Source organism: Nelumbo lutea, chromosome 2 (assembly GCF_056320005.1).
Source record: "Nelumbo lutea isolate HS-2025 chromosome 2, American lotus-T2T, whole genome shotgun sequence".
Taxonomy (NCBI): domain Eukaryota; kingdom Viridiplantae; phylum Streptophyta; class Magnoliopsida; order Proteales; family Nelumbonaceae; genus Nelumbo; species Nelumbo lutea.
Window position 1 is genome coordinate 64370196 of NC_142685.1, and position 18982 is coordinate 64389177.

The 18982-nt window shown below is 33.5% G+C and overlaps 1 protein-coding gene across 3 annotated transcripts; it reads left to right on the top strand.

Moving 5' to 3' along the window:
• The first annotated feature begins 5765 nt into the window (after positions 1-5765).
• LOC148871208 (cell division protein FtsZ homolog 2-1, chloroplastic-like) lies at positions 5766-17524 on the top strand. 3 transcript variants are annotated; one of them, XM_088972844.1, is made up of 8 exons: positions 5766-6071; positions 6577-7348; positions 9619-9918; positions 11970-12060; positions 14540-14664; positions 15959-16051; positions 17085-17150; positions 17219-17524. In XM_088972844.1, the coding sequence occupies exons 2-8, from the start codon at positions 6692-6694 to the stop codon at positions 17348-17350; spliced, it is 1464 nt and encodes a 487-aa protein (XP_088828970.1). In that variant the 5' UTR covers positions 5766-6071; positions 6577-6691; the 3' UTR covers positions 17351-17524. The 3 variants fall into 3 exon arrangements, with proteins under 3 accessions (XP_088828970.1, XP_088828972.1, XP_088828971.1); XM_088972846.1 differs by lacking the exon at positions 17219-17524 and adding an exon at positions 16859-16918 and having other exon boundaries at positions 17085-17133; XM_088972845.1 differs by lacking the exon at positions 5766-6071 and adding an exon at positions 6108-6342.
• The last annotated feature ends 1458 nt before the right edge of the window (positions 17525-18982 follow it).

Here is an 18982-nt window from a genome sequence, read left to right on the forward strand (position 1 = left end):
TATGCGTGCTATTTTCACTCTTAGCCTTCATTTTCTCCTTGATTCTCCTATCGGGTACTAACTTAATCATTGGAGTGTTCCCGCCGAGCAACTCCCTCCGGGATTTTTCTTCTTCTTTGGTACATTCCAGGAGCCACGCAAGTGCCAGTTAGGAGTGACCGGATTGTGCTACATCACAATACATTTTCAATAATTATGTATAAATATTTTTTTTGTTATTTAATAGAAAAATTTAATAATTATTAGAAATTAAACTACTATTATTTTATCTTTTTAAATTTAATTTATTGTACTTATTGTATGTTTGTTAAAATTTATTTATTAATATTTATTAGAGTCTAAACTATTATTTGAGATTAATTAATTTATTAACTAGTTTAATATATTTTTTAGTATTTATTCTATTTTTATATTTATTGTATTTTTATTAGTTATTTATTGTATTTTCATTATCAATATATTTTCAATAATTGTGTGTTTTCGCTATAAATTTTCAATAATTGTGTGTTTTCGCTATAAATTTTCAATAATTGTTGGAGATTAAACTATTGTTATTTATTAGAGACTAGACTTAGCTAAAATTAGGAATGTTCATAGGTTGGTTTAGTTCAATTGTAGGCATTTTGGCCAACCAAATTGACCCGGTTAGGTTGGGAAATTGGTCACCCGAAACCGAATAACCATTAGTGAAGATTGACCAACTTGGGTTGTATCGGTTTAATTCTATTTTCGGTTTGGTAAGTCAGTTCAAAAGATTTAAACTAAAAAAATTAAACTTAAATTTCTTAAACTATCCTTATGGTTTAGCTAAATGACTAACTCTACCCCTTACTATTTGAAAATTGAATAAGTGTACCCTTACTGCTTCTGACAATTGACTAAGTGTGCACTTAACAGTTAAATATGGACAAAAAAAGTAAAATACCTGTTATACCCCTATGCAAAATTTTTATCCATGTTTTTAACTTAATTCAATCCCTCTCGGACAGGCTGCCACTCACTATCGTCACCGACGGTGGTCACTACCAATACCGAACGGTGGAGGTCCGGCGGAAGTCGACTCCGATCAATGACGAATGGCGCTAGAACCACCACAATCCAATAATTTTTTGCTTTTTGTAGCTTTTGTATTATTAGAGTGAATGATAACACAATCCAGTAATTTTTTTGTCTTTCATCTCTTTTTTTCTTCGTCCCCAGTATGGTGGAAAGGCATGGATGGTCTCATTGTTTTCTGTAGCTTGCTTGGCCTTGGCAACAAAAATGGAGGAAACTGATTGCCCCCAACCCATAGATTTACAGGTAGAACAAAAACCCATTTCCACCAAATCATTAATAGAAACCAAACGAGAGCAAAACAAAACCATCATACCATGTTCATTCCTTTATGTGTTTCAGACTTCTGAGATGGGTTTAACGGTTTAAATCCATCTTTAGGTTATTGAAGGGAAGCCGGTGTTCGAAGCTCGGGCGATTCAGAGAATGGAGCTTATGTTGCTGTTAGTACTTAAATGGAGAGCAAACACAGTAATGCCTCTTTCTTTCATTGACTATTTCTTGTGCAAACTCAAAGACCCTGAACACCCAAACCCCAAATCTCTGATTTTCCGTTCCGCAGAGCTGATTTTAATCACCACCAAAGGTTTCTAACGCCTCTATTTCTCTTTATCCCTTCCATTGCTCTCATTGAATGGGCTAGGCGTCAAATTCCTGGAGTTCCGGCCATAAGAGATTGCATTAGCTGTCGCAATCTCCATTGTTGGAGAAAGCCAGACCATCGGTTTCGAACGCACCTTCGACTCTTATTCTTCTTTTTCTTCATCCCATCTAAACAAAGTATACAAAAGAAACAAAAACAGACAAAACTCCCAAAAATCTTCACTATTAAATTTCTTTGCTTTCCAGTGCCGTTCGTCGTCGGCTAGAGTCGACTTCCGTTGTCGGTGACGATGGCGATGGCAGTGTCTGAGGGGGATCGAGTTAATTTAAAATAGGGATAAAAATGTAATTTCGCATAGGAGTATAACGGGCATTTTACCTTTTCCGTCCATATTTATGGTTAAGGTTACACTTGGTCAATTGTCACAAAATAGTAAGGGTAGACTTTGTTAAATTTCAAACAGTAAGGGTAGAGTTAGTCAATTAGCTAAACCATAAGGACAGTTTAAAAAATTTACCCTTTAAAAAAATACAGTGGTATTATTAAAAATAAATTTATGATATAAAGTACTTTGGACTAAGAATTATGGTAATTTTTTCATTTTTATGTATTAAAAAATTATGTTAAAATATAAAATGTTAATATATATCTATGGTTGAGTCGTTCCATTTTTGTCAATTTACAAATGGCTAAAGGCGAAATTGATCCAATTTGGCCAGGTTGGGAAATTGTTGAACCAAAGCCGATTGAAAATATTAGAAAATTGACCAACTTGGGTCAAGTTAGTTGGGTTCATCAATTTGATGAATAACCCTAGCTGAAATTAATTATTACTTTTGTATTGTAAAAAAAATTATTAGAAGTAGTATATAAAATATAAATAATTATTAATTATTTAAAAATTTAAAAATAAAAAACATTTGTATACTCTTATGTGTTTCTATTGTTTAGCTTTCGTTTAACAAATCGTGTACATATTGCACAGGTCACGCTAGTACATAATAAAGTAGAACATGACACATTAGATGGCCTGTCCTTGCTCCATTACCCCAACTCAGTCATTCTAGAGAGGGTTAAAATTGCCTTTAGAAGGCCATGCAGTTGCCACCTAAGCATGGCTTATCTTTCTTTTCCCTCTACTTTTTATTAGGAAACTAACTATCCCCTACATTCCCCAAAATTATCTTTAACTATCTCTAACTCCTATTTATCTCCTAAATTATCTCTAGTTCCTACTTTTCATCTATATCTTTATAAAGAAAAATAAAAAAAAAAATGAACAATTATTTATACATTATAATGACATTATGTAATAGTTTTAGAATATTTATCAAAATCACAAAAATAATTATAATAGAATTAATAATGTTCATATCATTAATAATTTTATATTTTTATGAAATTCATAACAAAATTATGTAATAACAATATAAATTATAATTTTATGGATTGTTCAATTTAATAACTATATAATATTTGAAAAATATAAATAAAAAATTATTTAAATGTTATTATATTAAAAATATCTAAATAATTGTATAACAAGATATTTAATATTACGTAATAACTTTAAAAGAAATAAAATTCAAATAAAAAATTAAATATTTTACATATTATTGAAATATTTAATATAACTAAATTTTAAGTAGTTAAAATAATGAAATTATTTAATAATGGTATAAATTATAATTTTATGGATTATTATATTTAATAAATAAATAATATTTTAAATTTTCAATAATAGTATTATTTAAATAATTAGATAATATTGTAAATAACTAATTTTTAAATACCTTAATTATCAAATAATTATTAATTAAATCATATTTTATATATTATTTTAAAGCAAGAAATAGATTAAATAATGAAATCATGTTATATTTAAAAAAATTATCAAAAAATAATAATAGATTTAATGATAGAAATGTAAAATATAAATAATTTAAAAAATAACTAAATAATATTATAAGTAACTAATTTTTAAATGTTTTAATTATCAAAAAAATTAATACTAAATCATATTTTAAACATTATTTAAAAAACAAAAAATTGATTAAATAATTAAATTATGTAATAACCTTAAAAATTTATCAAAAACACAAAATTAATTATAAGATATTTAATAATATCCGATAATAAGAATACAAAATATAAATAATTGAAAAAGTTAAGTATTATTGAAATAGTGAAAGTAGGTTAAATAATTTAGAGGTATTGAAGCTTTATCAGTCATTTTATTGTATTTTCACTGTAAATTTTAATAATTATTGGAGATTAATTATTGTTAATTGTTAGAGATCAGACTATCAATTTTGTTAAAATTAGGAGTGTTTACTAGGTGGTTTAGTTCAATTGCAAATTGTTTTGCCAGCCAAACTAATCTGGTCAGTTTGGGGGGTTGGTCACTTGAAACTAATCAACCATTAGTGAAAATCGTCCAACTTGAGTTGTATTGGTCAATGTTTTAAAAATGAACCCGAAGACCAACCCGCTTTTGCATCTAGGTCATGGTCACCAATTCAACCATCTTGATGGAATAGGTTAGACCGTTCCACGTTAGTACTCTATATATTTAAATAAATATATATTTAATTACATATATAAATGTGCATATATTTATGTGTGCAAATACATATTTTATTTATAAATAGTGTATAATTATGTTTTACATATAATATATGTATTATTTTGTATTTTATTTATATTTTAATTCAAGTTTAATTTTTTGTTTATAAAAAAATGTTAAAATTTGCGATTTGATGACAAAAAAGGGTTTTTTTTTTCACAAAAATAGTGAGGCAAGGCACCACAACATCTTAGGACGCATAGATCTTGAAAAGTTACCCAAAATAAAAAGAAAATATCATGCCAATCGAACATTGAACTACAAAGTTATGGCCTTTGAAAGTTTGCACATGTATTAAGTATGCAACATGTAACCCAGTGACCGGTTGAACGAGTCAACAATTGAATCCTCCATATTGGATGGTTTTTTACCAAGTTAACAGTTTTTGATCGAAAGGTGGGCTTCAATAGAACTAGACTTGGAATCAAGGTCGGGTGATAGTTCTAACGATTCAATTGACTGGGTTAATGGTGGGCTGAAAACATTGGTATTGGTTTGGGCCATTTTTCAGTTTGGTTGGTTAGTTTAAAATTTTAAACTTAAAAAAAATCAAATTACATTTAAAAAATACAATGATATTATTAAAAGAATAAAATTAAAAATTGAAGTTTATAATATAAAATATTTTAGACTAAAAAATATGGGAATTTTTCAATTTCCTATATTAAAAAATTATATTTGAAATATAAAATATTAATATATATTTATAAGTGTGTTGGTTTATAAATTGCCAAACCGAAACTAACTTGACTTGGTCGGATTGGGAAATTGCTGAACCGGAACTGACCAGGATACTAAGTGACCAACTCAGGTTGAGTTGGGTCAGTTTGGTCAATTTCATCAGTTTCATATGCACATCATTAGATGAAATTAATGATTATTAATTTAGTCAAAGCTGAGGTGAAGACATGAGACCAGGTCTCATTAAAATCTATATTTAAAGTATTTTTCTCACTAATAAATTCTATTAGACCTAACTTAAAAATTTAAATTGTTCGTTATACAAGTGGTAGATAAGTAATTCAATTATTTAGGTTAAACGGGTCAGTCCATGATGCTATAATTAAATTATAAAAATTACAAAAAAATGTATAAAAAAATTTATAGAAAAAGATAAACAAAAACATAAAATTTATAGAAAAATTTAGACACAATAAGTATTGTAATCATCAACATTTGCTAATATAAGCAAAAACCATAGAATTGATATCTCTATAGAAAAAAAAAATCTTCTGCCTAGGCACGTCAATAGAACGTGTTAATTAGGTGTGCCCCTAGTGAAAAATGGGTTGAAGAATGTCAACCCCATGGCAGGTTTGGATCAGCTTCAAGTTATTTTTATTTTTTTTAGTGCCTTCTTTGTATCTTCCCATTATTCCATCCTTTATCCGACCCCACTTTGCCAATGCATCCATGGCGTTTAGGCAGTTAGGCCCTCAGCCCTCATTATTTCCCAACTCCCGTAAGTTGGCCGGGTTTAGCTACAGTCAGTGTGATAAGAGATTTCGGCCAAGTTCGCTTCCTCTGTTCCTGTGTTCGTCTGGAGCCCACCTTGCGCTGACAACTATAAATCTACGTGACTACCGTCTCTCTCTCTCTGGTCTTACCAACCCCAAAAGGCCAAAACCCAAATAGAAAAACAACAGGAGAGCAAAGTATCTGGTCTACAGCCATCTTACCCATTCTCGGTCCTCCTCTCAATGTAGTGAACCAGTTACAAGAATCTTCTTTCAAATTGTTGGAGAATCTTCTTCACTGTTTCACAAGACTCTACAACTCACGGAGGTGCACTTATCTCTCTTTTTCTTTCCTGAGAATCTCGTACCATTTGCTCATAGTTTGTCTCTGTTTTTACTGATGTTTTAGGGAGTACGTTGGTTCTGGGTGCTTCCTTTTGATTTCATTAACGCTCATTTTTGTGGGTTTAGCTGCATGACATTTTGCATTGTCTCTGTCCATGTTGCTTCTAATGCACTTGTTGCTCGTTTTTGTTTCTGCATCCACCCCCCTCTAATCCCCTTTTTTATATCCTTCCGGAGCTTCTTGGTTGTATTACGTAAGTGCTTCCCGTTTAAGTGATCAGGTTCTCGGAGCAAGTTTATACCAGAATCATATTTTCAGATATTTGGTCCACAGTTACATAATTTGGGCATTTCTAACTTAGGGTCACTGGATCATTGAGTTTTGTTGAATTTCATTGAGATTTGTTTGAACAGCTTCCATGATTAGAACATTATAATTTTATTAAGTATTTTATTCATTTTATTTCATCTATTTTAATTATGAACAGGCTACGGAAGGAAGGTTCCTGATGGAATTATTGACATTTGGAAATTTTGTTCTCTGAGTCTCTGGAAACCGTTCTACTTGCTACAATTTCAGAAATATTGGCTTGCTTATTTAAGATGGCAACTCATTTACCATGTTTTACATCTGTGGACACTAGAAATTCAGTGGGAGTATTAGCTATTCTTGGAGGAAGAGTTTCAATTGAGAACCGTAAGTGTAAAATTAGCTCATTGAAGATGCTTGATGAGAAGAGCGGGATTTTTTGTCCCATCCAGAGGATTGTTTCAAATATGCCTCATTTTAGATGTTTGGCAAACTCCTACATTGTCAACGCATGCCACAGTAAAGACCCTTTCTTGAATCTACACCCTGAAGTCTCAACGCCCAGACGAGGTCAGGGAAGTGACATGGTAACAAATCCAAGAAAGGAGAGCTCAGGTAGCAGCGTCACCAAGAGCTTAGGAGACTTGCCTGCTTCGAGTAATTATAATGAAGCTAAGATCAAAGTCATTGGTGTTGGGGGTGGAGGATCCAATGCCGTCAATAGAATGATTGAAAGTTCGATGAAGGGTGTGGAGTTCTGGATAGTTAACACAGATGTTCAAGCCATGAGGATCTCACCTGTTTTTCCTGAAAATCGCTTGCAAATAGGTCAAGAGCTAACTAGGGGTCTTGGTGCTGGTGGTAACCCAGATATTGGCATGAATGCTGCCAAGGAAAGCAAAGATGCAATAGAAGAGGCCCTATATGGTGCTGACATGGTTTTTGTTACAGTAGGTTCCAGTTGTTATTGACCGCTACAGTTTTATTTTCCTGAACTGAACTTGTGGCATGCTATTAAAATCATGTATTCTGTACATATGTCCAATTTCTATTAACAAAAAAAGTATGTCCCATCCCATTAACTCAAAAAGGTGGCTGTTCAATTGGTTGGTCACTTTTTAGATGGGGAATAACAATGGACATATAAAAAGAGTATTATCTTCTTGAACTAGAGCTGAAACCTAGGCAAGTTAAGAAATATGGAAAGGGAAAAATCTTACACACAGGATTTTTGTTATGTACTCCATTCAGGAGGTTTCCAACAATTTCTTAGAGAAGGTGCCCCATGTGCATATGGGTTCTGAGGGATGATAACCAGAATTGCATCATTCTGTTCTTTTTATTTTATCTGTATGTTGCCTGATGTTATCCTCCCTAATCTTTTAAGGTAATAGTTGATATGTAGCCTGCTGTTCTCCTCCCTACTGATCTTATTTATACATTTAATAATATTGGAAGTTCGATCTATATTTAGAATCAAATTCCAGCATTATTGTAGCTATCATATATCTCTATTATTTTTGGAACCACTTAGGTTCTGTTTGGCATCGATATGTTTCATGTGTGTTCCATTTCACCAATTTTCCACATCAAAAAAAAAAAAAAAAATACACAAAAGGAAACACCATTAAATCATATTTGGAAGACTATTTTTTTAGATATTGATCCAATATGTATGCCTTGGGTTTTGTGAGAGGGAGTAACCTTGAATGGTTGAATCATCAAAAATGATGTTTCTTGAATCACTTTTGTTATGTGGCACATTGAAATTTGAAAAATCTGACAGCATTTCTTAGATGTCATACCTTTATTTTAATGAAATTATTTCAATAATATAGTCAAAGCACTTTAAACATCCAATGAGCATATATCTTCTCAAAAATATAAATGATGCATATTCAGGGACATGGCTTTCCCGATTCTTGATGAAACAGAATGTGAAATGCAATGGTTCCAAATAAGCTCTTAATGCAACACATCAATTTGTCGTATCATAATGTGCATAACTGTCACTACAAGAGAGATTTTTCTGAATATATTAAAAACCTGCATTTCCATCAATGCTACAAGCCGTGCCAGGCCGACACGGAACGGCCTGCAGTTGGCCCACGCAAAGTGCAGTTCGTGTCGTCCTCCCCGGTAAAAATTTTGGGGGTCATCCCAGCACGGCCCATGGCCCAGGCCTGTGTGGGCCCGTGCTGTGCCGTGCCACTGGACGGGCTGGCCCGTGGGCCAAGCCTTGGCCCAAGTCGGGCCATGGACCGGGCCAAAGCTATTTTTGCCTATTTATTAAAAAAAATTGAAAAAAACTTAAAAATTTAATTTTATATGAATTTTGATGTATACAATAATTAAATAAATTAGTATAATAAAATTGAAAAAAGTTGTTTGTTTTATTAATATATTATATACTATATATTATTATATAATTATAATTTATATAATATATTATATATTATATATAAATATATAAATATTATGTAAATATATAAAATATATATAAATAGTATATCCCGCGGCACGGCCCACTTGATCGTGCCGTGCAGTGCCGGCCCGTGGACTTCAAATCCCAGGCCCAGCAAGGCACAGACCATCATGTCGGGCCTGGCATGGTCTGTGGGCTGTTGTGCCTCGTGCCGGGCCATGCCAGGCTGGTCCAAAATCGTGCCAGGCCACGGGCGGCCCGATTTACACCTCTATTTTCCATATATTGAGTATTTAGAATTGTTATGTTTTAGTTTTGGCAAATTTGAACAGAACATAAACCTACCATAAGCTTTGGTTCTATCCTTTTTAGTAGAAGCCTGTGTATGGGAAAATCATATTACAAGGAAAGATGTAATGTCATACAAATAATTATAGATATATTTTGTGATAAACTGTTGTATTCCAAAATAAGTTATAATATTTTGATGGATCCCTTGATGTCTCTGCTAATTGGTATTTGTGGAGTGTGAAGTTCTATGCTAGTAATCATGCATTTTGATGCCTAATCAATTGTCACTGTTTTTTGTTCTGTGTAAGGGCAGCCAATTGTATTGCTATGATGAGTTTGCATATCTTATCTTGCATATTTTGTTCCTCTTTTCTCCTTTTTCTTTTAATATGTTTAGTTAATAATGGAAAAAAAAAATCTGTTCCATATCCAATGATGTGCAAACTGCTCAATATCTCTTCTTCTATGTTTTTCCCTTTACATGATCTAAGCTTTTACATACAGGCTGGCATGGGTGGGGGAACTGGCACTGGTGGGGCTCCAGTAATTGCAGGGATTGCAAAGTCAATGGGTATCTTGACTGTTGGTATTGTTACAACCCCTTTCTCTTTTGAGGGGCGAAGGCGGACAGTTCAAGCACAGGAAGGAATTGCAACATTGAGAAACAATGTTGATACATTGATTGTCATTCCTAATGACAAGTTACTGACTGCAGTTTCCCCATCCACTCCTGTGACTGAAGCATTTAATTTGGCTGATGATATACTTCGACAAGGCGTTCGCGGTATCTCTGATATAATTACGGTATGAATTCCTGAAGAAACAGTTTATGAAGATTCTAACCTTTTTCATGAACTTTTTGTCGTCACATAACTGTGTTGTGGGGTAATATTTGTACAAGATCTATGAGTCTATGAATTAACTTATTTATCATATTTAAGCTGTCTAGAATTCAGTCTGTTTTGTTATTCAGTAAAAAATGTAATTTTAATCTGTTGGGCTTTGACAGGCCCAGGTAATCCTTCAACTCCAAATGTTCATATTCATGCACTTCAAAGGGAGATTGGTCAATTTTTATTATAAACTATTAAGCTAGTTGTTGACTATTCTGTGGTGTTGATGTAACAAAGATGCTGAATTTTCTGAATTTTGAATGACTGAATTTGTAAGAGAAATCTATTACGAATAAATCTAGCCTAGAAATGAATTTGTAGTGGTTCTCTGCTGCTTGGTTCCACCTATCTAGAAAGCACATTGATCCTCCTAGACAGGTTTCTTCCGTGTTGTGTAAGTAAAGCAAAAAGAACACCTCTATTGCAGAAAGTTTTGAAGTAATTCAAGGGTGGTGTGGTGCCCAAAATTCAAAAGGCCCCTTTTGGATTGGGAGGTTAGGGAGTGTGTGGTTCTGCTCTCAAAAGTACAATCAGTTGAGATGCAAGATGGTAGAAGGAATCCAACAATGGCATTTTTTTAGTTAAATCATTTTACGAGGCTTTACTAAGGAATCAAGTGGAGAGATCTGAGGTGAAGGGAGTTTGGTAAACCCTATTCCACCAAGCGTGGAAGCATTTCCTTGGCTAGTAGCCTTGGAAAGTATCTAAACTTTCGATCACATCCAAAGCAGGGACATCCAACTAGCAGGAAGGTGTTACTTGTGTGAAGCTGCGCAGGAGAATGTTCTACATCTGTGCTTTGGTTGTTCATACTCAAAAGTTCATTTGGGGATGTTTTTGGGCTGTTCAGAACTAATATGGCGAAACCAAGGACTCCTGGAGACATTTTTGCTTGCTGGCTTACAATGAGAGGAAATATTAAGGCAAAGATAGTTTGAATCTATGTTCCTTTTGTCATATGTTGGGAATTGTTGAATGAAAGAAACAAAAGGATCTTTGAAAACATACCTTGAAGAAGAGATAAAACCACTCTTTTATGTGGGAAAAGGATAATAGATTGGGTGCTTGTACTTCCAGAATTTGAAGGAATTCCAAAGGAGGATCTTGGTATTTTTTTTGTCTCTTCTTGGTTTTTTGTAGTGATTCCTCATCACCCTGGTTGATGTACTCATCTTTTTATCAATAAACTTATATTTTTTATTTATTACCAAAAAAAACATCAAACTCAAAACTCAACTTTGATGAATGTTCCCTTCAGGAGCAGTAGAGTTCATGTGATTTTGGCCTACAACAGTGGGGGAATTCTGTTATGATGGAGATTATGTTCCCTTCTGGAAGGGATCGAGATTCTCATTCTTGATGAGTTTCAACGGTCTTCTGGTTAGATGTGACACCTAGACTGTGATTAGCTGGTTATTGATCCTGAGACGGTCCCCAGAGGCCAAGTCCTTTAGTAACATTCCGCTGGACCTCAATATCTTCTAAGTTGATTGCTGATAGGCTAGCCAAGGTGTGTGTTTGCGGATCTGTGTTGTACTGGTGCACTTTTCTACCTACACCGTATTGGGTTTGTATATGTCAAATTGTCAATTCCTGTTTCCTCCCAATTTTGGAGGATCTTGTTATGTTTGTTGAGGTTTTTTTGAACCTTCTTTTCTAATAAAAATCTCTTTATTGTTTCCATTCAAGAAATAAAAATTGAGTTTACCCAATCAATTTCAATCCTTTGGTTACTATGAGATGCAGCATATTGTTCTATCCAGGAAATGAAAATTATCTTAAATGGTTCTGATCAGCTTTTTTCAGCTATGAATTTTTGCTCATTGCGTCCTCATATTCTCTCTTGTGTGTGGATGTGTTCCCTTGGTACAAATGGGCCTTCATTACTTGGACTCATTTAGGTATCATGCAAAATTTATATCTTCCTTGTTCCCTAATGCATTGTGGATTCTTAAATTATAGGTTCCCGGTCTGGTTAATGTAGATTTTGCTGATGTTCAAGCAATCATGGCAAATGCAGGTTCTTCTCTGATGGGGATAGGAACTGCAACAGGTAATTCCCATAGGCTATTTTTTTGATGAATAACATAGATTTTTCATTAAAAGTTAAAGAAAGTAGTACAACATAGAAAGGGGAGAAGTAAGCCCTCTTAATCCTCCCCTAGGGAAAACAACAATCAAATTACAATATTGCCAAAACAGTTGTTCCCTTTGCACCCCTTGGCCCTTGCTTAGCAAGAGTATCCACAAAGTAGTTGGCACTTCTCTTTACCCACTTTATCTGAATTTCCACATCTTGTGCTAGCAAATTAAACAATTTTTTTCATTAGCTAACTTCCATAGACCACTATTTTCTTTTTGCAGCCAACCAATAACCAGCTTTGAATCCCCTTCAACAGTAAGCTTGTGGCAGTTCAGTTCCTTAGCCTTCTTCATACCTTCCATCACAGCCAAGATCTTAGCCCGGAGTGAGTTACCAACACCAATAGGACCAGAATATAGAGCAATGGCTTTTCCTTCTTCATCTCTAAAGGCTCCACCTATGCTTGAGGGCCCCGGATTACCTTCACTACTACCATCAAAGGCTATTTGAGGTTTTGGGAGGGGTGGACTGGATATGGACCTAGCCTTATGGCAGTTCTTGCATAAAGTGGCTGGCTCTCAGACTCGAATCCCTGTTCTTGTACTTGTCAGCCCAATATTTCACCTTTGCACAAAGCAATGATACCTTCCATCTAAAAGTTCATCTGAGCATGAAAGGAAAATTCCTATATAGCTCATTTTATTTGCTCAGATACTTTGAAGAAGAGGTTCACAACTTGTATTGGACTCAACATTGAAACCACATGCCCCAGTTGGTGTAACCTTTGTCCGAATGGGGCTTGTTTGATAATGTAGGAATATTTGAGCAATGCTTACTGCAATTTTGAAGAATCAAAAAAAAAAAAAGCAAAAAGGCACCTACTCAATTTTGCGCTTGCTGGATGCAAAGGGTGGTTCATTCTAGTAGTCTAGTTCAATGAGAATTTATATCACATGCATGGTAGTAGAGATCTCACCACATATAGCTGTCTGTGGTGGTGCTTATGATACCAAATTGCCATGCCTGTACTATAGATGTTCTGTGGAGGTGATCACAACAAAGGTCAGGGAAAACTGCATGCTAAGCATTGGAAAATTGATTAGTCGGTGTCTACTGGCATGATAATGATTTGAATACCAGAACGAAGATATTAAGGATTGGACATGACATGGAAATGAAAAATACTGGACAAGCTAAACTGGAAGTACAAATAGTGCTAGGTAGCAATGAAATATATATTTTTATTTATATATTGTCATTTCACCATTATAATAAGTTACTATTTTAACTGTACAAAATTAAAATTACCACTGAATTGCATGCCATAGCAAGTTAGTAGTTAACGAAAAGACCTCTACAGCAAACATGGTATCAATAGTAAAGGAGATAAGCAAATGAAGCATCACATTAGAGAAGTGGAAGCTCTTGCATTTAGGGTGAACATCTCATTTACATTTATCAGGAGATCAGCAAATGCTTTGATGATGGTTTAGCCAGATCAGAGGTGGATAGAACAGAATTATGTTGAGGGTATTCTATTCCATATTAATAGATTACAACTGTATTTTTCAGAGGAGTATTGTTTTTCGGTTTGTCTTCTTTGAGAGTACAGAGAGGTCTACTGATTAAACCATGCTTGTGCTTTCTATCTTTTCATTTTTTTAACTTATTAACAAAGTACTAAAGTGCTTTGCTACTGATCAAGATAAAATCAACACTAGAGGACAATATACAGTATATAACTGGCCTGATAATCACAGAAAAAAAAGAGGGAATTTATACCAAAAAGGAGATATTAATTGATCAAAAATAAAAAAAGAACACAGAAAATATGAAGTGTCTTAGGGCTGAAAACCTGGGCATGGTTATCCCCATCAACCCTAAACAATTCTCCCCTTTAAGTGTGCCAGCCAAGCCATTTGCTGATATTGGGATCCATCTAAATGAGCAGTTCAGATTAGAGGGTAATGCCTTTGTTTCTCTAATACTGTGCCTAGGAGTCTAGAAGCTACCTTTCTCTATAGAAATTCAAAATTAAAACTCAAATTCACACTATTTCTTGGAGAGGGTGTTCCAGGAGCAGTCTTTCTCACTGAATATCCAACTTAGGTTTGATACCAGCTGGTTGGGCAACCCCAGGTCCTCTTATATTACTAGACTTGTTTCTGGTAGGGGTGGATGGCTGGTGGGTGGATGTATAGCAGATGATCTTGTAAAACCTAGAATAAGTGGGAGGATGTATAGTGAATCCTCTATTCTTTGATATAGCACACATAAATGGGTTGGTGATTCTGTTTGACGTGTCCATCTTGTTGCCTTTTTCCTAATTTCCCTATCTTAATAAATAATAATTTTCCTTGTTTGTTATTGCTCAAAGTCAAAGAAAAAAATATAACTTTACACCATAAACACACTTCTTATCAGTTTGGTGTTGCATACTTCTTTGTAGGCAAGACCAGGGCAAGAGATGCTGCATTGAATGCCATCCAATCACCTTTACTGGATATTGGTATTGAAAGAGCCACTGGAATTGTGTGGAACATCACTGGTGGGAATGATTTAACTCTGTATGAGGTATGCTTATTTAACAATCTAATTGACTTGAAACGAAGCTTTTCTGTTTCTGCATTCTTTTGATAATTTTTTTTCTGTTCAACCATCCATGGACTTGAATAAGAATGTGCATGAGGGTTGGCTACATTAGTGCTATGCATAGTCTAAACGAAGCCTGGGTTCATTCAGGAAATCATTAACTTCAAGAATGTCAGTTAATCCTACAATGTTGCCTTTACCTTCTGATTCATGAAGTCAAATTTAAGATTTTTTTAATGGAAATGAGCTAATGAAGTCTTCCTTGAAGGGGCCCTTCACCATGTTTATTGCTCCTATATGTGTGTTCTTGGCATGTATTCCTTGTTTTGGTTGGTTTCATAGCAAGGTTCAAAGTATCATTATGATATGCCCCATATTAGGCATATCGTACCGTATCTTTTGGTCTCCAATATGCTATTTGAGGGGAGTTAGCAGATCTTAACAATTTTGTATTTTAAAAGACAACGATGTAATGCCCCTGTCAAAATCTGACACCAGGAAGATAAAAAAAGGAGTTTTGGTCAAGATAAAACTCTCGATACACAAAATTTGTGTATCAAGAGTGTCAATACTTTGGGCCATGGTTCTTAGTATCTTCTGTTTTAATTATTCTTTTGTGCTTTTCTATAGCTTTTGTTGCCTATTTGATAGGAGCTAGCTAATCCTCTAATTTTACTTTTTTTACATTTAGGAACCTATTGCTGTGTTTATTTATTATATATTATTTTTTATTGGTTGGTTCTTTAATATTTTCCTTTGGTGATTGCAGTGTGAAAATCTTTTTGATGTTCTTATAGTTGATAATCTTCCTGTTTTCTTTTTCTACAATGTTGATTTCTTAGTTGATGGTCCACTCAAATAATGGTATAAATGTCCCATTCAATACTTTCCTATCTTTTATGAAACCTTCCATATCAGTGCTTGGCTGGCATTATCCTTGCCCAATTCTCACTTTGAAGTTGTGGCAGCAGAAGAGTAGGTATAATATTTGCTGCTTTGGTATAGGGAATTAGGGATCTAATCCTATTTTCTTTCTTTCTTTTCCTCAATTTGGACCCAAATCTTTTCCTTCTACCATTCAAGTCTATTGATTTGGCAATGAAGGATGAATACTTCTCTTTCTCCAAGTGATTATAGTCAATTTTTAGCATGATCAGTGTATTGCTTTTTTGCTAGGAAGGTCTTAGTAGCCTCCAAAACTCAGATGATATTGATTCTAAACCAGTCCTCTTTATTGATATGTTCATAATTCTGTTCCATATTGGATTTGTTGCAGGTAAATGCTGCTGCAGAGGTTATATACGACCTTGTGGATCCAAGTGCAAACTTAATATTTGGAGCCGTTATAGATCCATCACTAAGTGGTCAAGTAAGTTAAAGAGCTTTAGGTATCGCATGGACTTGCTTTGCTTTTCTTCTTTTTTTTCCCATTGGTTGTTGATCACTTTTTTTTTTTTTTTTTTTTTTTTTTGTGAATGCAAGCATTGCTTATGTGGACTGAATAGTACGACTGTTAGTATGGTAGATGGTAAGAAAATCAAGGTCATGGCATGTTTCGTATGGAAGATTCTTATAACAAAGTGAATTGGTTTTATGGTAGTGATAACCTCATCTACAATCTGGATCCTGATCATAGTTATCAAATTCTTACAATTTTGCAATATGATTCACAATTCAAATCTTAAATCCCAAGGGTTTTGTTTCAAATCTTATGTCTGGATCATTTTATATAAAAATCTTAAAATTACTATTTTAATCCTAGTACCGGATTCATGAATTATATGATTTATATGATTCAAACCAATTTCATTGAGGCCTAGTTCTCAACTTTGTCATTCCTTTGTTTTTCTTTTTTAATTTTTTTTTCAAGGGGCTCTTTTTTTTAAACCCTTAGTAAAATATGTTATTCAAGCCTTATAAACCTTATTTTATTTGCATGTGGGTTGATTTGATTGACTTCCAAATCAACCTTGATTATATCATCTTATGCTTCTAGTGCACAAGTTGTAAAAATTCTACTGTATAAGTACATTTGTGGTAGGTTTGGACTAAAGTGATGTAAAATCACTCTTCTATGTATATTTTAAGTTTTAGCATATCTATTTTTAATCTTTAGACTAATTTATAAAGGACATATTCTTATGATTTACGAGTAACTTTTTTATTTGTTTCCCAGTTCTCTCATCACTGATCTTTTCTAGTATGGATGGTAGAATGCAAGATGCCACGGATGAATGTAAATATCTGGGCCCACATAAAAGTTGCCTATACAAAAACTATGCAATTCCAAATTCCCAACTTGTGAACTTCAACATCTATGATGTGGAGAGAGAAAAATTTGTGGAAGGTTTTCTTTTTCGTTGGAATGTAAATATGACGTCGAGATACTTTCCATCCTTCAGGTCAGCATAACTCTGATTGCCACTGGATTCAAACGTCAGGATGAAACTGAAGGGAGGCCTCTTCAGGTATCTCTCTTCTCCCCCCCTTTTGTGTGTGTGTGATTGTAATTATTTTGTATCTGGGTGAAATGCAGGGAAGTCAGCTCGGAAATGGAGATGTCAATCTTGGAATCAACGGACGGCCTTCCTCTTTCACTGAAGGTGGGCCAGTGGAGATCCCTGAATTCTTAAGAAAGAAAGGGCGCTCACGCTACCCCAGAGCTTGAAATATTTGTTCATGTATTATATCATGTTTATTTGTTTGTTTTCTTTTTGGCCTTTTCTCTATTATTTCATGTTTTCTCTTTACTTGAATCCCCTCTGAATCTCTGACATGCAATTTCCTTATTGCCTTTAGTGGTTGTTACTAAAATCAAGATCTAGAGTATACTGTTTACAAATTACAAGTGTCCTTTCCTATCGATTTAGTAACGAAAAATAAATGAAAAAAAAAATCCTGTTGAGATGGATACAACCATCTCTGTGCCTTTTCTTCAGATTTTTTAGTGACACTAATGTCCATGCAGTCAGCATTGGGTTTCAAATCTATACTTGTAAAAGTGTGAATGAGTCTTATTTTTTGAAAAATTCATTGGAAAGAATTTATCCCTTAATCTTAAGATATCATGGGGTAAATTTATATTTTTAATAAAAAAGTTTTAATTGTGCCAATAAACCAAGTGAACAACATTTATGAATAAAAATTTTAAGACCCATCTATATTGGACGGGATTTGGTCCAATCCGATCCAGTCCAATGTGAATCCTTACAAAAGGACTAGATTTAATCCAATCCAATGAATATTTTGGGCCATTTTGGACTGGTCCAATTCAATATCCGGACCATCCAATCTGTTCTAATTCGTTTAAATTTACATTTCTTTCAACCTAAACCCGGTCCACTGACACCTATATTTTAATGGACTATTGGCTCAATCCAACCTAATCCAATATGTATTCATTTCGGACAGACCAGGTTTAATCCAATCCAATAAATACTTTGGACCATTAAGTCTGGATTAGTCCAATTCAATGTCTTGTTGGTCTGTCCAATCCATTCAAATTGATTTTGGTTTGGACGGGGTCCAATCGAAAATCAATCCATTGACACTCTTACTATTAATAGTGTGAATGAGAGTGAAATTTTTTGTTTGACCAAAACACTCCAATTTTTTAATTTGATCACTTTCATTTTATGGATAGAAATGTAATTTGAACAATCTTTTTTTTCTCACTCAAATCCTTCTCATTAAGTATTATATTTATGGTATGTAATAACTCACAATAACATTCATTGAATCTTATTCTTGATTAGAATACCCCTATTTATGAATTTGGTCTCTTCAATTATGAGGGCATAAAATGTCATTTGAACTACTACATTTCTTCTCATTCAATTTCTTATAATTAAGTCTTATATTTAGGGTATTAATTCTCATTTTTCATTAACCCTTATATTAAGTGATCATATTAAAAAAACTAAGTGTGCCCAATAACAATTGTTTAATTGATGATAGAAATAAAATACAAATTTAAAATAAACCCAAAATGGAGTTGTTTTTTTATTTGGTAACAAGTCAACAATTCAACCTTTTTGGTTAAATGTGTAAACCCTTGATGTGAAATAAATAATAAAAAATTAAAAATGATAAAAACAAAAAGTATAAAAAATACAAAAAATGTAGAAGACATTTTAGCACATGTACAATATTGTATATTTATCATATTAAACAAAAATAAGTGTGATAAATAAAAATAAAATTATAGAAAATTTTGAAAACATATTCTTTACTATCATCATTATCATCATAAAAAATTGTCATGCACATCCACACTTACTATTCATTACTAAAAATACCA